This window comes from Agelaius tricolor, unplaced genomic scaffold (genome assembly GCF_023055355.1).
Source record: "Agelaius tricolor isolate 1412-34295 unplaced genomic scaffold, bAgeTri1.0.p SCAF_23, whole genome shotgun sequence".
NCBI lineage: Eukaryota > Metazoa > Chordata > Aves > Passeriformes > Icteridae > Agelaius > Agelaius tricolor.
Window position 1 is genome coordinate 10,445,317 of NW_027269283.1, and position 13,948 is coordinate 10,459,264.

Here is a 13,948-nt window from a genome sequence, read left to right on the forward strand (position 1 = left end):
TCTCAGCAAGCAACAGGGATTTTCATCTCAAATGCTAACAAATCTGCTCTACAAGGCTTCATAGTTTTTCTTATGTCACTTATGAGATAATACCTCTAAGCTGCTCCTCTCTGCTCTTTCTATGCTTTGTGTATACTCCATCACAGCACCCAACAGCTCCTGCAACCTGCACAGTAAAAACTGACAATTTCTCTGTGCCATCCTGGAAAAAAATCCCCTCCCTTGTCAAGAGTGAATATAAAATTTATCTCTTGGATAAACTCACACCTGGGCTGTCCCCCTCACCCTACGAGTCCCATCCTCCAGATGAACGATGGCAGTGGATTTGAAACAATTTCAAATGAACCATTTCAAATGAACCGTGGCACACCAAGCTCAGGGGGGTGAGGATTTGGTGGTCCTGCCTCCTTCCAGCCCCCAAAGTGATGAGAAGTTCCTGCAATCCCAGAGTTTCCCCCAAAGCCACGAGTGGTGCCGCTGCTGGCGCGGAGGGACGCGCGGACGGGATATTTTTATCTCCCCTTCATTCCCATCCCTGCCAATCCAAAACAAACTTGAACTAGTGGGAAAGATGGTTCATGATGAGAAAAGGATTCCCTGGCTCACCCTGCCTGTCACCACTGGATACATGGATCCCTGCCACTGCAGTGGCACAGCTGCACCAGCCCTGGCTTCCCAGCTCTCAGCAACCTTCCCAGACAAAACCAGCAAACCTACTGCCGGATTTTCAGCAGCTGAAAAGCAGCACTAAACCACATAAGTATTATGTAAAATGATCTTTTTCTAAGTATATGTTTATTGTGCACAGAAGAAGTGGATTTAATTACAAACAACTGGAAGTTTTTAACAGGCTGGATTGCCCCCTACTCCCTTTCTAAAAACTAAGGTTTGGCAGCAGCTTTTGGGTTTCATTGCAAGTCTTCTAAGTATTTCCTTGGAAAGACTTTACACTTGGTCCCAGGCAAGAAGTCAAAATCAACATTTAAAAAGCATGCCCTGCATAATTTCCAGGATTCAGCAGCATTAAGGTATACTTATGGAGGCCAGGAGGAGAACTGCTTTTTGTGCTTTTTGACTTCGTGCATAAAGCTGGTCTTCAGACAAGGAAGTTTATATTCCAAATAATATTTTTAACTACATGTGGTCAAGTACATAACTTATCAGGCCTTTCCTCAGCCCCCTCCCAAAATAATCCTGAACACTAAATACCTTTGCAGTATTTAGATTTTCCTTAGACCTCTACTAGAAGCAACAGATTCTCAAACCCCCTAATGCAGAATAATTCAACAGCAAACAAAGTTTCAAATAACGTTTTCTTAAATTCCTTTGTACCATAAAACTCCCATTTGGGCTTGACAGTGATATTCAGGCTACATTGGCTGGTTCTGCACTCAAGTGGTTACACCCAGTTTCAAGGTGTGTCCCTGTGCCTTGCCCAGGGGATGGAGAGTCCAGGTGGGATGGGAGCACACAGTGACTCTGAGGGGACAGTGCTCACATGAATAATCCCACTGCAATCACAAGGATATATACATGTTTGAGAACTAGCCACTCAAATTCCATGTTTATTTTTGTTTGGGGAAAACAGACAAGAAGAAGCATTTTCCTTGTAAATGTCTGAAGTTAAAAACAAATACATATTCTTCTGAAATATGAGCAAGTGAAGTCCTGCATCACTCACCACCTAAAACCACAAAATGCTACAGATGAGGCTGAACTTCACAGAAGCTGGGAGAAATGAGAGCCCAGGTAGTGTTAAGGGATCAGGGGAGAAAATATCTTTCAGCTTGTACAGTCTAAAAGGAATTTGTTCCATGCTTTTTGTCAGCATAGAAAAATCAGTTGTATCAAATTGTGAATTTCCTGTGTGGAGGTAAGGCAGGGAAAGCATCAAGACAGAATTTCACAGAGTATTTTTCTTCCAAGCAGACAGTTTTAACTGGTATTTATAAAAACCCAAAACATGTGAATGCAGATTTCCAGCTCACAACCATGCCCTTCTCCTCAGTATCTACATTTCCTCCCTATGTTAAGTCCCAGTCACACAAATCCCCCCCATGCTCCAGAAAACCTCCCAGCTAACCAGTGATCCTGAGAGTTCAGCATGAAAAACAACCAGGAAAAATGCAAACCCAAACAAATACAGCCCACAAACTAAAAATTGTGTTCGGTGGGGGGTGGGGTAGGAAAGAGGAAGAGGTGGTGTACGTGCAATGAGGATGACACAGACAAAGAGGAGGTCAAACTCTAAAAAGTGCCTTTTTTCCCCTCATTTCCGCAGCAGCATCTCTCCATCAGAGAGGCACCCCGACCAGAGCACCCAGACATCTGCTGCTTTCCACTCCAGGCTCTCTGCTCTGCAGGGCACATGGCCCCAGATGTGTTTGGCACCTCCACAAGGAGCCAGCACAGCTCATCAGCTGCAGCAAAGAGCCTGACAGCCCTGCCCAGCTGCTGGTGCCCCACTCAAACTGCTGTAACCAAAACTGGAGAGTCAGAAAGGACTAAAGCCTGGAGAGCCCCTTCCTCCAGCCTTCGGTCCCTGCAGGGGCTGGCACACAACAACATTCACCAGCAGCAGGCCCATGATCCACACTGTTCCAGGGTATCAGTGAAATGTAAGATCTCTGCAATGTGACAGGAACAATTTACAGCTGAGGCTCGGGTTTCTGGCTGCCAAGGGAGCAGCACACACCTCACAAGCTGCTCTGCAAGGCAGCCTCAGCAGTCAGAATGTGACTGACTCCAAAGTCAAAGGAATGCTCTCAAATGCAAGCATTACATTCTAAAAGCAACTTATTTGAGTTTAAGCCTCCTGTAACATAATGCAGAGGAAGCACAGCTGTGACAGTGCTTGTTCCCTCTTCCAAAACACTGAGGCAGAAGTGGCTAAACAGAGCAAGACTGGAGATTGTAAAACTGCCTCTTACTCCATGCTAGGAACCAACCCATCCTCCTCAGCATCCCCTTCCTTCACTTGGCAAAATAAAAATCTCAACTTTCTGACATCTGTGTGACACCTGCTGCCACCCCTCTACATCCCTCAATGTAGAGAATATCCACCAACTTTTCTGCCCTTTAGTGACATAGAGATCTTTTAAAATGCTGCCCAGACACGGACACTGTGGGTTTTCTTTGCAGAGGGAACACATTAGAGGAAGTAAAGAAAACTTTGGCTGAGCTATTTATAAAGCTTGCATGGCTTGGTTCTCAAATGCTTCACTGAGCAGGGGAACAATAAGAATAAGTCATTGAGTTCAACTTCTCTTCTCAAGACACATTCTTCAGGTCTGAATATTGAAACCATCATGGATTTATATGCCTGGTAACTGAGCTTTCACATGAAAAGCATCTGAGCTGTCCTCACACCAGGGAATTGCCAAGCTTTTTTCCTGACATTTTTAAATTGTGGCAATTAGAAGGAAATTCAATGAAATCATGCATATTTGTGAATAAGGACACTCCCAAATTTAAGGGAGCCAGGGAAGAACTGCATGTAATTAACTGCACTCCTCGAGGCTTTTCCTCCAGGGAAGCCCTTGCACAGGAGACAGTTCAATTGAAGATGTCCCAGTGGAGAATACTGCCAACAGTTAAATAGAAGCAAGCAAGACATTTTACCTGCTCTGGAAGCAGATGGTGCTGACCAAGCAACAGGATCACAAGCTCAAAAAAGTCAAATCAAAAAGAGAGCACTCTTGGGGTGGAGTTTGAGCTTTAAAAATAAAAATTCTCAGATAACTCTGAAATTGGATCCATGGCTACAGATGAATGCAGCCTCTCTAGAGTGATGGATGATGATCTTTATGCCACCAGGCATTTAATGAGTGAAAAAGCAGATTACCACTACACAGAGATGGCATCTCTGCTGGGGAAAGGGAGAAACTATGTACATTAATGCTGCAGTGTGACTGCACAGGCACGGCTGGTCCTGGGGATCCTTCAGACTCCTCATCCCCTTCCCACAAAAATTCAGGCTTACACATGCACAGAGCATCCCTTCAGCATTAACTACAACTGTGAAAGTCATTAGTTTGCAGTCCAGATCCCTGTAGAGAACATTCACCTTGCCTCACACAGCATTGCCATCCATTAGCAGCCCTCCATCCTCACACACTCAGAGCAGTGCAGCTCCAGCTTTTCAGACACCTTCCACTGCCAGACCCTGTTTGAAGCAGTTCAAACTTTGCCAGACTTCAAATATGCTGGCTGGAGCTCTCCACACCATGTGTCTGCCTGAGGCTAATGATCTTTCTGTTTATGTGGAGGAAAGTCACTATCAGGAACTCTCAAGGAAAAAAAAAAACAAATCAAAACAAAACCAACCAAAACAAAACAGAACAAAACAGGACATGAGAAGTAGTTTGCCTTCCCCTTCCTATGAAATTTAAAATCAGAGCAGGAGAGAAATTACTTTACCAAATGATCTAAAGCATAGAGGTGCCACTGCTGAGGACATGAAGTTGTTCTGAGATTCAGCAAACAGTCACAAATCACATCACAGCTGCAGCCAGCATTGCTTGCACACTGGGTAAAGCTTTCTTAAAGTTTGCAAAGCTTCCCAGTTATTTTTGTTTGTGGTGAACACATTCCAAACCAGAAGATCTCCATTTACTGACTGAAAAGGCATCACATTTTGGATACAGCAGTGGGAACTGAGTAGAACTCCTTGTGCAGAGGCTCCTCACTGCAAAGGAAGATCCATAATTAGCATTCCACCTCCTTGCTGTCCACAGCAGGATTGTCATGTCTGCACTGGGAAGTACTGGGCAGATGGAAACCACTGAGATATTCCCATGTCCAAGTGTTCTTGTAGGATCTGGTAATTATTGGGAGCCCTATTGGAAAATATTGTAATTCCTTCACCACTAAAGCCAGTCCATTTGGGGAAGTGCACACTGCTGCCTCTGCAGCTGGTATCACAGTGTGCTACAAGATACACACATCACAGGCATTCCCTAGGATTTTTTATGTCCTATTCCTGCTTTTCTTAAAGGGGAAGTTTGGTATAAGATGTTTAGCATGAAAAATCTTGTTCTTGAAAATTGGGAAGCACCAGGATAAAGATTCCCTCTACAATTTTTAGTCTATTTTGTCCTGTACATCTTTTACATGATCTTCTGATAAGGATAACCTGCTTTTCAGCTGGGTGTGTGCCCTCTCTTGCAGCTCATAATACATGGGGCACAAGAAACAAACTGGTTGCAAGTGAATTAAAATCTTGTCAACAAGATGGAATTTTGTCGAGTGCTCGAGCACATGCCTGTCTTTATGATTGGGTGTCTTCCTCTCCCACACCATCCCAAGAGAAGCAGTGCCAAAATAACCACCTCCCTGTAAGCTAGCAAGAGAGGGAATCACCACAAGAGAAGGGATATTTTGTGGGATTTCCCATTATCTGCAGCCCTGGAGAACCAGGCCAGCTTCAGTCTGCTACAGAGCTTCCACCAGGGATAACCAGCTGTGCTTCTCACTCCTGGGTGCACTTAGGGCACCTGAAACTCCCTTTGCAAAAGTGCTGAGTGTTCACAACAATGAGGTCCATGATCTAAATACAGAAAGTATTTACTAAAAAAAAAAAAAAAAAAACCAAAAAAACACCACAAAAAAAAAGTTGGGTTCTATGGATTAAAATTAGTGACAGGGCTGATATAAAATCAGCAGTGCCTTTGGACAATTTCAGCTTTAGACTTTGGTGGCATTTCCCCCTCCAGCATCCACAAAAGGAGGAGGGTACCACCTCATTTCACAGCAGTGCCATGCACTGACATTTGTGGAGCATTCAGTCCCTGCAGTGATCAGTGCTAGAGCATGAGGAGTTCAACAGTTCTTTATTCAGCACAGGGTATGGATGGAGATAGGGCACAGGGTGACACATTGTATGAGGAGGATAAGAATATTGAATAGCTGCTCATTCACTACACAACATCCATCTTGTGCCCTGAATGGAGTACCAGCCTTGGGGAAGAAAATACAATGTAAACCATACAAAACAGTCCTTAATTATATGGCAGGCTGGGGCTCACCATGCAGCACACACAGAGAGGGTGACTGTGGCCAGTCTTCACACTGATATTTCCCTACTTTTTAAAGTGTGTTTTTCTTCTCTATATTTCCCCATAAAAACTTCCCATTTCCATACCCTATATTCGTATTTGCATCAGCATAAATATTTCTGTTAAAACCATTTTTACTTAAGCACTGATGTAGGAAAGATACAGAATGGTTGTTATTTTATAAGCTCCAGTTTAATATAAATATTTAGGATGACAAGTGCATATATCTCTATTCATGTATTGGTGTCTTCTTCTCCAGTTCCTTTTCAAGATGGGAATAAGCTACAAGTATTTTTACATAGGCGAGAGTTCAGCCTGAGAGAGTGAAAAAGCCAAGTACACAGAGATTGGTAAAGCACTGAGAGGGGACCAACCCAAGTTCACTCTCTTAGAGCAAACCAGGTTCATACTTTCAAGTCCTTAAAAGAAAAAAAAAATATAGAGAGAGGAAAACCCACATTACTGTCACAAGTGAGAAAGCACATGGGTAATAGAATTGTTTTATGACAAAGTTTAAAATCTTTTCCCCCATAACCACAGACTTTGACTTTTAGAGCCAGGATTGTTCTCCAACAAAAAAACAACCCCATGCAATGAAAAATCACCTCCTATTCCCAGTAGTATCCCTGAACTCACACTATGCTGCCAACAAAACAGTGATTGTAATCTTGAAGTTGTGACTTGTACAGTTCACTAAACAAAATCCAATAAGATTACACCTGGTGGAGCATTTCACAAAAACAAAGCAAAAAACCTCCCACTGCTCTGCTGCAAGTACAGTCAGATTATTGCCTCCAAAACAGAGCAGATGCAAGATCTTTGCTCTACTGAAATTAAAAGAAGTTCCAGGGCTTGGGATTTTATACAGCAGTGGTGATGGAAAAGGACTGAAAATTATTAAAGAAACCTAAATCAATTAATGGCATAAAGCTGTCCACTGAGTAACTACACCACACACCCCTGAGCACCTGGATAAAATGATGAACTTGTCCTCCCAAAAAAAGGAACTACAATGTGGGAACATAAGCATCAGGTGTGCTGAAGAGCACAATGTGAGTGGTACTCTGAGTAACAGCTGTGTAAGTTACACACACACTACAACACCAAACCACAGAGCACAGGCACAGTGACTTGTGCACTCCCTGTCCTGCACAGCCCGGCCATAGGAAGGAACACTCCACATTCCCAGCACAGCCCTTGGAAGCGCACAGCCACTGCAGCCACATGATACAAATAATTCAGCCCTGGGGACAGCACAGACCTGAAGCATCAGAGCAGTTTTCATCTCAAATCTGTTACAGAGAGAGCTGGCACCCCAGTGTCCCTTGCTGTCCACGGCAGCAATGCACTCCTACAGGAGCACGTCAGCCTAAAAACTGGGAACACAAGTGAGAACTCCAAGTATCTACTGCAGCTTTTGCCACTGAGCTTCAGCCCAAGTGAGGAGACACTCCTGGCTCTAAGGAGGCAGCTTAAGCTCCTGGCTCTGCACTTTTTCCCCACCCTAACCCCATTCCTTAGAGGCAGACTCAGCTGCAGCTTTAAATCCCAGCTGGATGCTCCTGCCCCCGTCATTCATCATCACCCTCCTGCTCAATTTGTGTGTGCAATCCCAGCACAGACACACTCAGCTGTGGCAGCAATCCCTGCTGATGTACATGGAGGATCACCAAATGTACCCCAAACTTCATGTTCCAGGTTAGAAACAGAAAATCCTCAAAGCAACAGTGAGAGTGGGATGCAGGGGAGAAGCAGCAAGGGAAGGAAGCTAACTGGAAAACTGACAGTCCCCATGCAAGGAGCAGGGAAATGGGTCTCTTAGGCATCCCAAGATTTACAAGAGGGCCAAAAAGTGACTTCCTGCTATTCAAGTCCAGGCTGAAATATAATAAACGACTGCCAGCATAACACTGACTCATATCCATCAGATTTATAAATCAGTATTTTGACAAAGAAGGCTCTGTTGGCTTCACCATAGACAACTCCAAACCACTCAGATGTGTTGTTTAACCCACTCAGTGTTCAATGTCATTGCAGCAAAACCCAGCTCTTTATTAAAAACCAGGCAACTGAAATACTGCCTACAGAAGCCTGTATCAGATAGCCTTTATGACTTAAAGGCTTGCAGATTAACATCAAAACTAGCCCTGCTGTTGGATTTTTTCTGACTTATTAAATCTACAAAGAAAGAAAAGTTCTCACGGCTCCTCCTTCACACACTTGTTCACTACAGAACAAACTAGAAATACATTAAAACACCAAATGGTAACACACCTACAGGTATGGGGTGCTTGAAAGGAATGCACGTCGGGTAGAGGTGTGATTCCTTACCAACAGTCACAGCACATGATGCTTTACTCTTCCCACAAGTGTTGCTCAACCCCCTTCCCATGAGAAGGAGGGACACCTTTATGAACAGACTTGCATCAGTATAGCTGCAACCACATCAAAAGAAGCTCTGCTTCTGGAATAGAAATTTTTACCACCAAGATGCAGAAAACTAGGTCCAATATTGTTTTCTAAAGCTCCTTAAAATTCTGCTTCTCTGTTACAGGCTGCAAACACACACCAATAAGATGAAGGCCAACTTTTGCTGTTTATGCCCTGCAGAACCACACACGCTCCAAGGGCAAGAGGCGCTTAAGTTATTTGTGAACATTTGAAAATATTCTCTACTATTCCAAGATGCTCAGGGTAACCTGTATTCCACCTGCATTGCACTGAGGGGTGGAGGAATGGACACATTTCCAGCCTCCTTCGACTTACCTGAAGTCTAATACTTGACTTTCTAAGCCTGTTTGGGTTGGGGTCGTGTACTACACAAGCTCAGACATCACACAATTGCATAATTAAAGCGCCTTTCCATAGGGCACCCTCGGGAAGGCAATGCCGGTGCTGTCACCGTGCAGGAGCATCCCTGCCCGTGAGCCCTGCGCATTCCAGGGCAGGGACGAGCTGCGATGCAGGGAACAAGGGCTGGTGAACGGGACTGGATGGAACCGCACAGCCCGAGAGGCTGCATCTGCCCGCTGTGCATTCGGGGAGGCGGAGCGGACCACGGCAAATCGCTCCCGCACACGGAAACTCGGGCTTCCTCCTTACGGGAGAGCCGCCCGCGCTGCTGCTGCTGCTGCCGCGGTCCCGCTGCATGGCTCGGTGTGAGCCGCCAGCGTGGGGACAGCGTGGGGACACGCGGCCGCGTTCTGGCCAAGCATCACCTGGGCTGCGGGCGCTCCTTCCCTCGGGCCGGCCATCGGCTCCTACCGCACACGGCAGCGGGCGCGGCCGGGCACGGAGCCCCCCAGCCCCGGTACCCCGGGCCGGGCACGGCAAATCCCGGCCCCGCTGCCCCCGCGCTGCCGCAGCCCCGCCGAGCCTCCGGAGCCCCCGCCCGGCGCCGCCGCCACGTGCGCGCCCGCCCCGCCCCGGTGCCCCCGCGGCCGCCGCCCCCTCCGCCCGCTCGGGCACCGGCGGCGGCCTCGGGCCCCGCACCTGCCGGGCCGGGCCGGGCCGAGCCGAACCGCGCCGCCCCGCTCACCCAGCAGCAGCAGCCGGTGCGTCTGCTTGTACTCGCGCTTCTCCGCCTTCAGCGTCTTGTCGATGCTCTTGCTCCGCTTCTTGTCCGCCCGCTCCTTGGCCACCAGGTCCTGCCGCAGCCGGTGCCGCACCTGCGGGTCCCCGTGCTCTGCCGCCGCGGGGGTGTCCGGCTCGCCGCGGCTGCCGTAGGGCGCGGAGGGGTGCGCGGCGGCCAGGCGGGAGCGCAGGCTGTAGCACAGCCCCATGGTGCCGGAGCCACCCGCCCTACGGCGCCGCGGGCATCGCTCTCCGCCGGGGCGGGCAGGGCGAGGCGGCGGCGCCCGGCGGCCTCTTAAAGCGGCCCCGCTCGGCCGGCGGAGCGCGGGTCCCGTCCCGTCCCGCCCTCCCGGCCGGTCCCGCGCCGCGGCCGGCGGGAGCGGCCGCACGTGATGCGGACATGTTTACCGTATTCTCTGGAAAGCGGCCCCCGCCGCAGCCCGGCCCCGCGGGGGAGCGGCTCCCGCGCCCCCCGCCTGCCCCCCACCTGCGGCGGGGGTCGCGTCCCGGGCCCGGCGGGGACCCGCGGAGTCTCTGCGGCGACAGCCGGGGGTCAGCGCTGCCCCAAGGCAGCGGAGCCAGCGCCGGTTTGACGTTTCACCCTGGCTTTTGCCAGGTCGGGACCTGAGCCGACATCCCATCGTGAGGATGCTGCGGTGCCAGGGAGAGCCCTGCTCCGCCGAGAGCTCGTGTCTGGTTTGGACACTGCGCCTGAGCTCCTCGACACAACACCCGAGCCCACTGGAGAGCAGGACACTAAGATCTGTGCCATTTTCGTGCCCCATTTTTAATTCACTTCCTGCCACACATGTTTGTCAGTGACTACTTGTTATTTTCTACCAATGCCGTCATCCAGTGGAGAAGTAATTGATGAACTTCCTCTGGAGGCACCACATCTGCCTTCTGACAGCAAACTTCACGTTCAGCTTCTCAGTTCTCTCCATTTACCTGGCCTGGGGTGGTGATGCTGATTGTGGCTGTACCCCCTTCCCTGGCAGCACGGGCTGTGCACAGCACTGCCAGCTTTGTCATGCTGTATTTGTACTCATCTCCGGCCAGCTCTGAGCATTTACTTATGAGATGACTAATGCTCTCTGGGGCCTGGCCACACATCCTGCACTCTGGAATTGAAGCTTTGCAATCAGCTCTCTGTGCTGTAGCCTGTCCTCTGCAAATAGCCCATGTGGTTCTCACTGAAATCTCCATTTCCCCTCTCGGTGCTTGCTCACAAGTTAGGTGTCTTCTTGATGCAAATTTCTCTTTCAAAATCTCCTGCAAGTGGTACAGTAATTAGTATGTGTAAGAATGAAATCACTACGCAGCAGGGAAGTTCACTTTGCACATCACTGCTAGCCCAGGATTTGACAGCAGTTGCTGCCTGTTGCAGGAATAAATCCATCTCACATCAGGCTCAAGATGCCCACATGACTCATTCTGCCTCCACTGTTGTAATGCCTTTTCCTCTGGGACCCAGAGTTCGTTCTTCTGATGAACACACCCCTGAGAATGTAATATAACAAGAAAATTTAAAGGTCAGCCTAGAAGATTATTAATAGTTTTCTTTCTCTTCCTGTGCCTTTTGGAGAGACATTGAGACGAGACAAATCTTTTACTTACAGACAGGACAGTTCTTTGAAACAGGCTGGTTTGTGGGGATCTGTCCATGTGGCACCTGCCAAAAGGAAAGGGAACTGTCTTGAGGACTGTGAAGAAAACAAACAAACCCAAAAACTAAAATGACAAACTAGTAGGAACATTCAGCCTATAAATTTGTTCTCTTGGCTCTGGAGGTAGGCAAGCAGAGTTTTCCTGCTGGTGCAATTCACAGCAAGACAAGTTTAAGGTCAGCCTGTCTTGGTTTGGTTACTCTGAAAACTTTGCCAGTGCAGGTGACAAGTTCAGCAAAGCACACCAAGCCCACCTTGCCTGTAATGTCCATCCTCTGAAGTAGAAATCTGAAAATAAAGTAGGATTCCAAAGTGGAAAACAGACTTTCCCGCATCCTATTATTCCAAACCCCTAGAATAACTCATAAAACTTACAAATTACTTGTTTCAGGAAATCAGAAATTTCACATCCTGCTGTAGCCCTGGCTGTGGCCCTGCCCATGGTTACAGCATGGATGTAGTTACTTGAATTCCAGCTGTTAACTATGCCAATGTGTCACTTCCCTGCTTACACCAGTATTAATTAGAGGCCAAGAGTGACAGCAAGGGTGAACTCACATGTTTCACCTGGGTGAAGGCTGCATGAGACAGAGTGACAGTTTTTGACATCACACACAGTTTCAAAGACAGAAGAGGAAATTACCTTCAAGATCTGCCTTTCCCTGACTCTCAGGAGGGAGGAAGGGGGTAGAGAGAGTTGTCTTTTCCTTGAGCACTGAGCTGCAGATCTCTGCATGTTTATTCTGTTGTTTCTACCACCTGCAATGGTGGGGAAAAGATGGAGAGGTTAAAAAGCAGAATGGGCCATCTGATAATACAAAAAGTATTAAGAAAAGAGGCAACAACTGTGAGACTGCAGCGTTAAAAGTAGAGACATGAACACACGGGCAAAAAAACTTGGATCAACACTAGGAAACACGACAGCAAGAAAAATGTAGATGAGTAAAATTTGCATTTATTTGTACTTTGGGAGGGAAAATAACTGATAACTGAGACTCCCGCTGCTGTTAAAATGAGTGGTCCACAAGCCCCATTTCTTGATGCAAAGCAGCACATGTCAGCCCTGCTGCTGGCACTGCCCTGCCACTGGCAGGGCTCTCTGGGGCCCAGGCTGCACTCAGCTTTTCCAGTGGAGGTGGCTGTAGCCTGGCACGGTGGTTAAAGACATCTGAGTAAAGGTTTAGCTCTTGGAATGGGCCCTGAGGCTGCTGTGCACAGTCTGGCTGGAGCAACAAAGGGGGCTGAGCACCCCTGAAAATAAATCCTGCCACCAGTTACATAACAAGGCTTTTTAGGGCATAAGGAGAGGACTCTACATTTGTGGGATTTGCTCAGTGTTTATATGACTGAACACCCACTACAGACTGTGAGAGTTTTCCGTTAATTTTAGCTGAAGAGGATTCTATCTGGTCTTTGCTTTTAGTTCTTTCCTTCTCTTAACTCTTATTTTGCTGTCATTTCTCTGTTTCCTGCATTTTAGTTTAGGTCGAAAATAGTGGCCAAGTGCCCAATTTCAATAATGGGTTCCTAAATTCTTGTTAAAGTATCAATCTAAGCTGTTAACTTTTTGTCTTCTTTCTGAAGAAGTCTGAAAATCAAGAGCTCCTGATACCTATAACTACAAAGCCACCATCACTGCCCTCATCACATCTCTTAACCTAAAAGGTGTCTCATCTGTAAAGTAAACATCATGATGCACAGATAAGGCACGATAGGTAGAATCAGCTCCATTTGAAATGTATTTCAGATATAAAATGACAAGAGGTATTGGTGCTTCTAGGCATGGCAAAGTGACTCAAGACATGGTCAGCAAACTGTGCTGCTGTTACTGCTCAGCAGCTTTCAGCTTCCACCTGTGCTCATGGGGCATGGGCTGAGCAAAGCCACCTCCATCTGCGACACTGAAGACCATTCCAAGTACAAAAAAGGCAAAGTCTTTGTTTGGAGAGACCGGAGCATGTGGATACAGCTGGGGAGGGGACAATGTCCTGGTCTAAATGCCAGCTCTGACCGACACCCTTCAGTCCATCCTGGTTCCCATCAGCCACAGGGAGAGGTCCAGGGCTCCAGGAGCAAAGCTCTACACTTCACTGTGTGTGGTGTGTAGCTGAGTAGTTAAGCATCCAACTTACTAATATCCTGATTTTCTTTGTGCAGATGTGAGATTTCCATGAGATCTTTCATCCAGCATTTCTGGTCCTGACACTGCAGTGAGGGATACAAGACCAGGCACAGAACCAGCCACTGTCACCATCCAAACTCCAAAGTACAAACTTTTCACTCTCAAATACAATAAAACTCGCTACCTTTCCCCTTGGCTATCTTAATGGTTGGTTTTCCCCTGACTATCTTGGTTTGTGGCTTCATGACCCAGTTTGCCTCAGAAATATGAAAATGCTTTCACTTTCCCCCCCCCACCCCCAGTAATGGACCATGAGTGAGTTTCCCTAGAGAGGCCTTCTCTGTCCTAGAGCTGTCACCTGAAAACATATTTATGGCAAAAAGATGAAACCCCATTGTCAAATTCCCTCCATTCAGACATCACTTAACCAGACGATGGAGCCAATCCCACTGGTTTTCCTGGGCTCTACACACAAATCTAGCATCGACTTGCCACAGAAGAGGTGCCCTGAGCTGGGCTAGAAAGCCACT

The 13,948-nt window shown here is 47.5% G+C and overlaps 1 protein-coding gene across 1 annotated transcript in view; it reads right to left on the minus strand.

Annotated features, from left to right (window-relative positions):
- Nucleotides 1-9,947, minus strand: part of GNAS (GNAS complex locus) — a 129,521-nt gene extending 119,574 nt beyond the window's left edge. The window contains exon 1 of the mRNA XM_071446924.1: nucleotides 9,595-9,947. Coding sequence (XP_071303025.1) covers nucleotides 9,595-9,838 — 244 coding nt within the window. The 5' untranslated portion in view covers nucleotides 9,839-9,947. The remainder of the gene's footprint in view (nucleotides 1-9,594) is intronic.
- Between the last annotated feature and the right edge of the window lie 4,001 nt (nucleotides 9,948-13,948).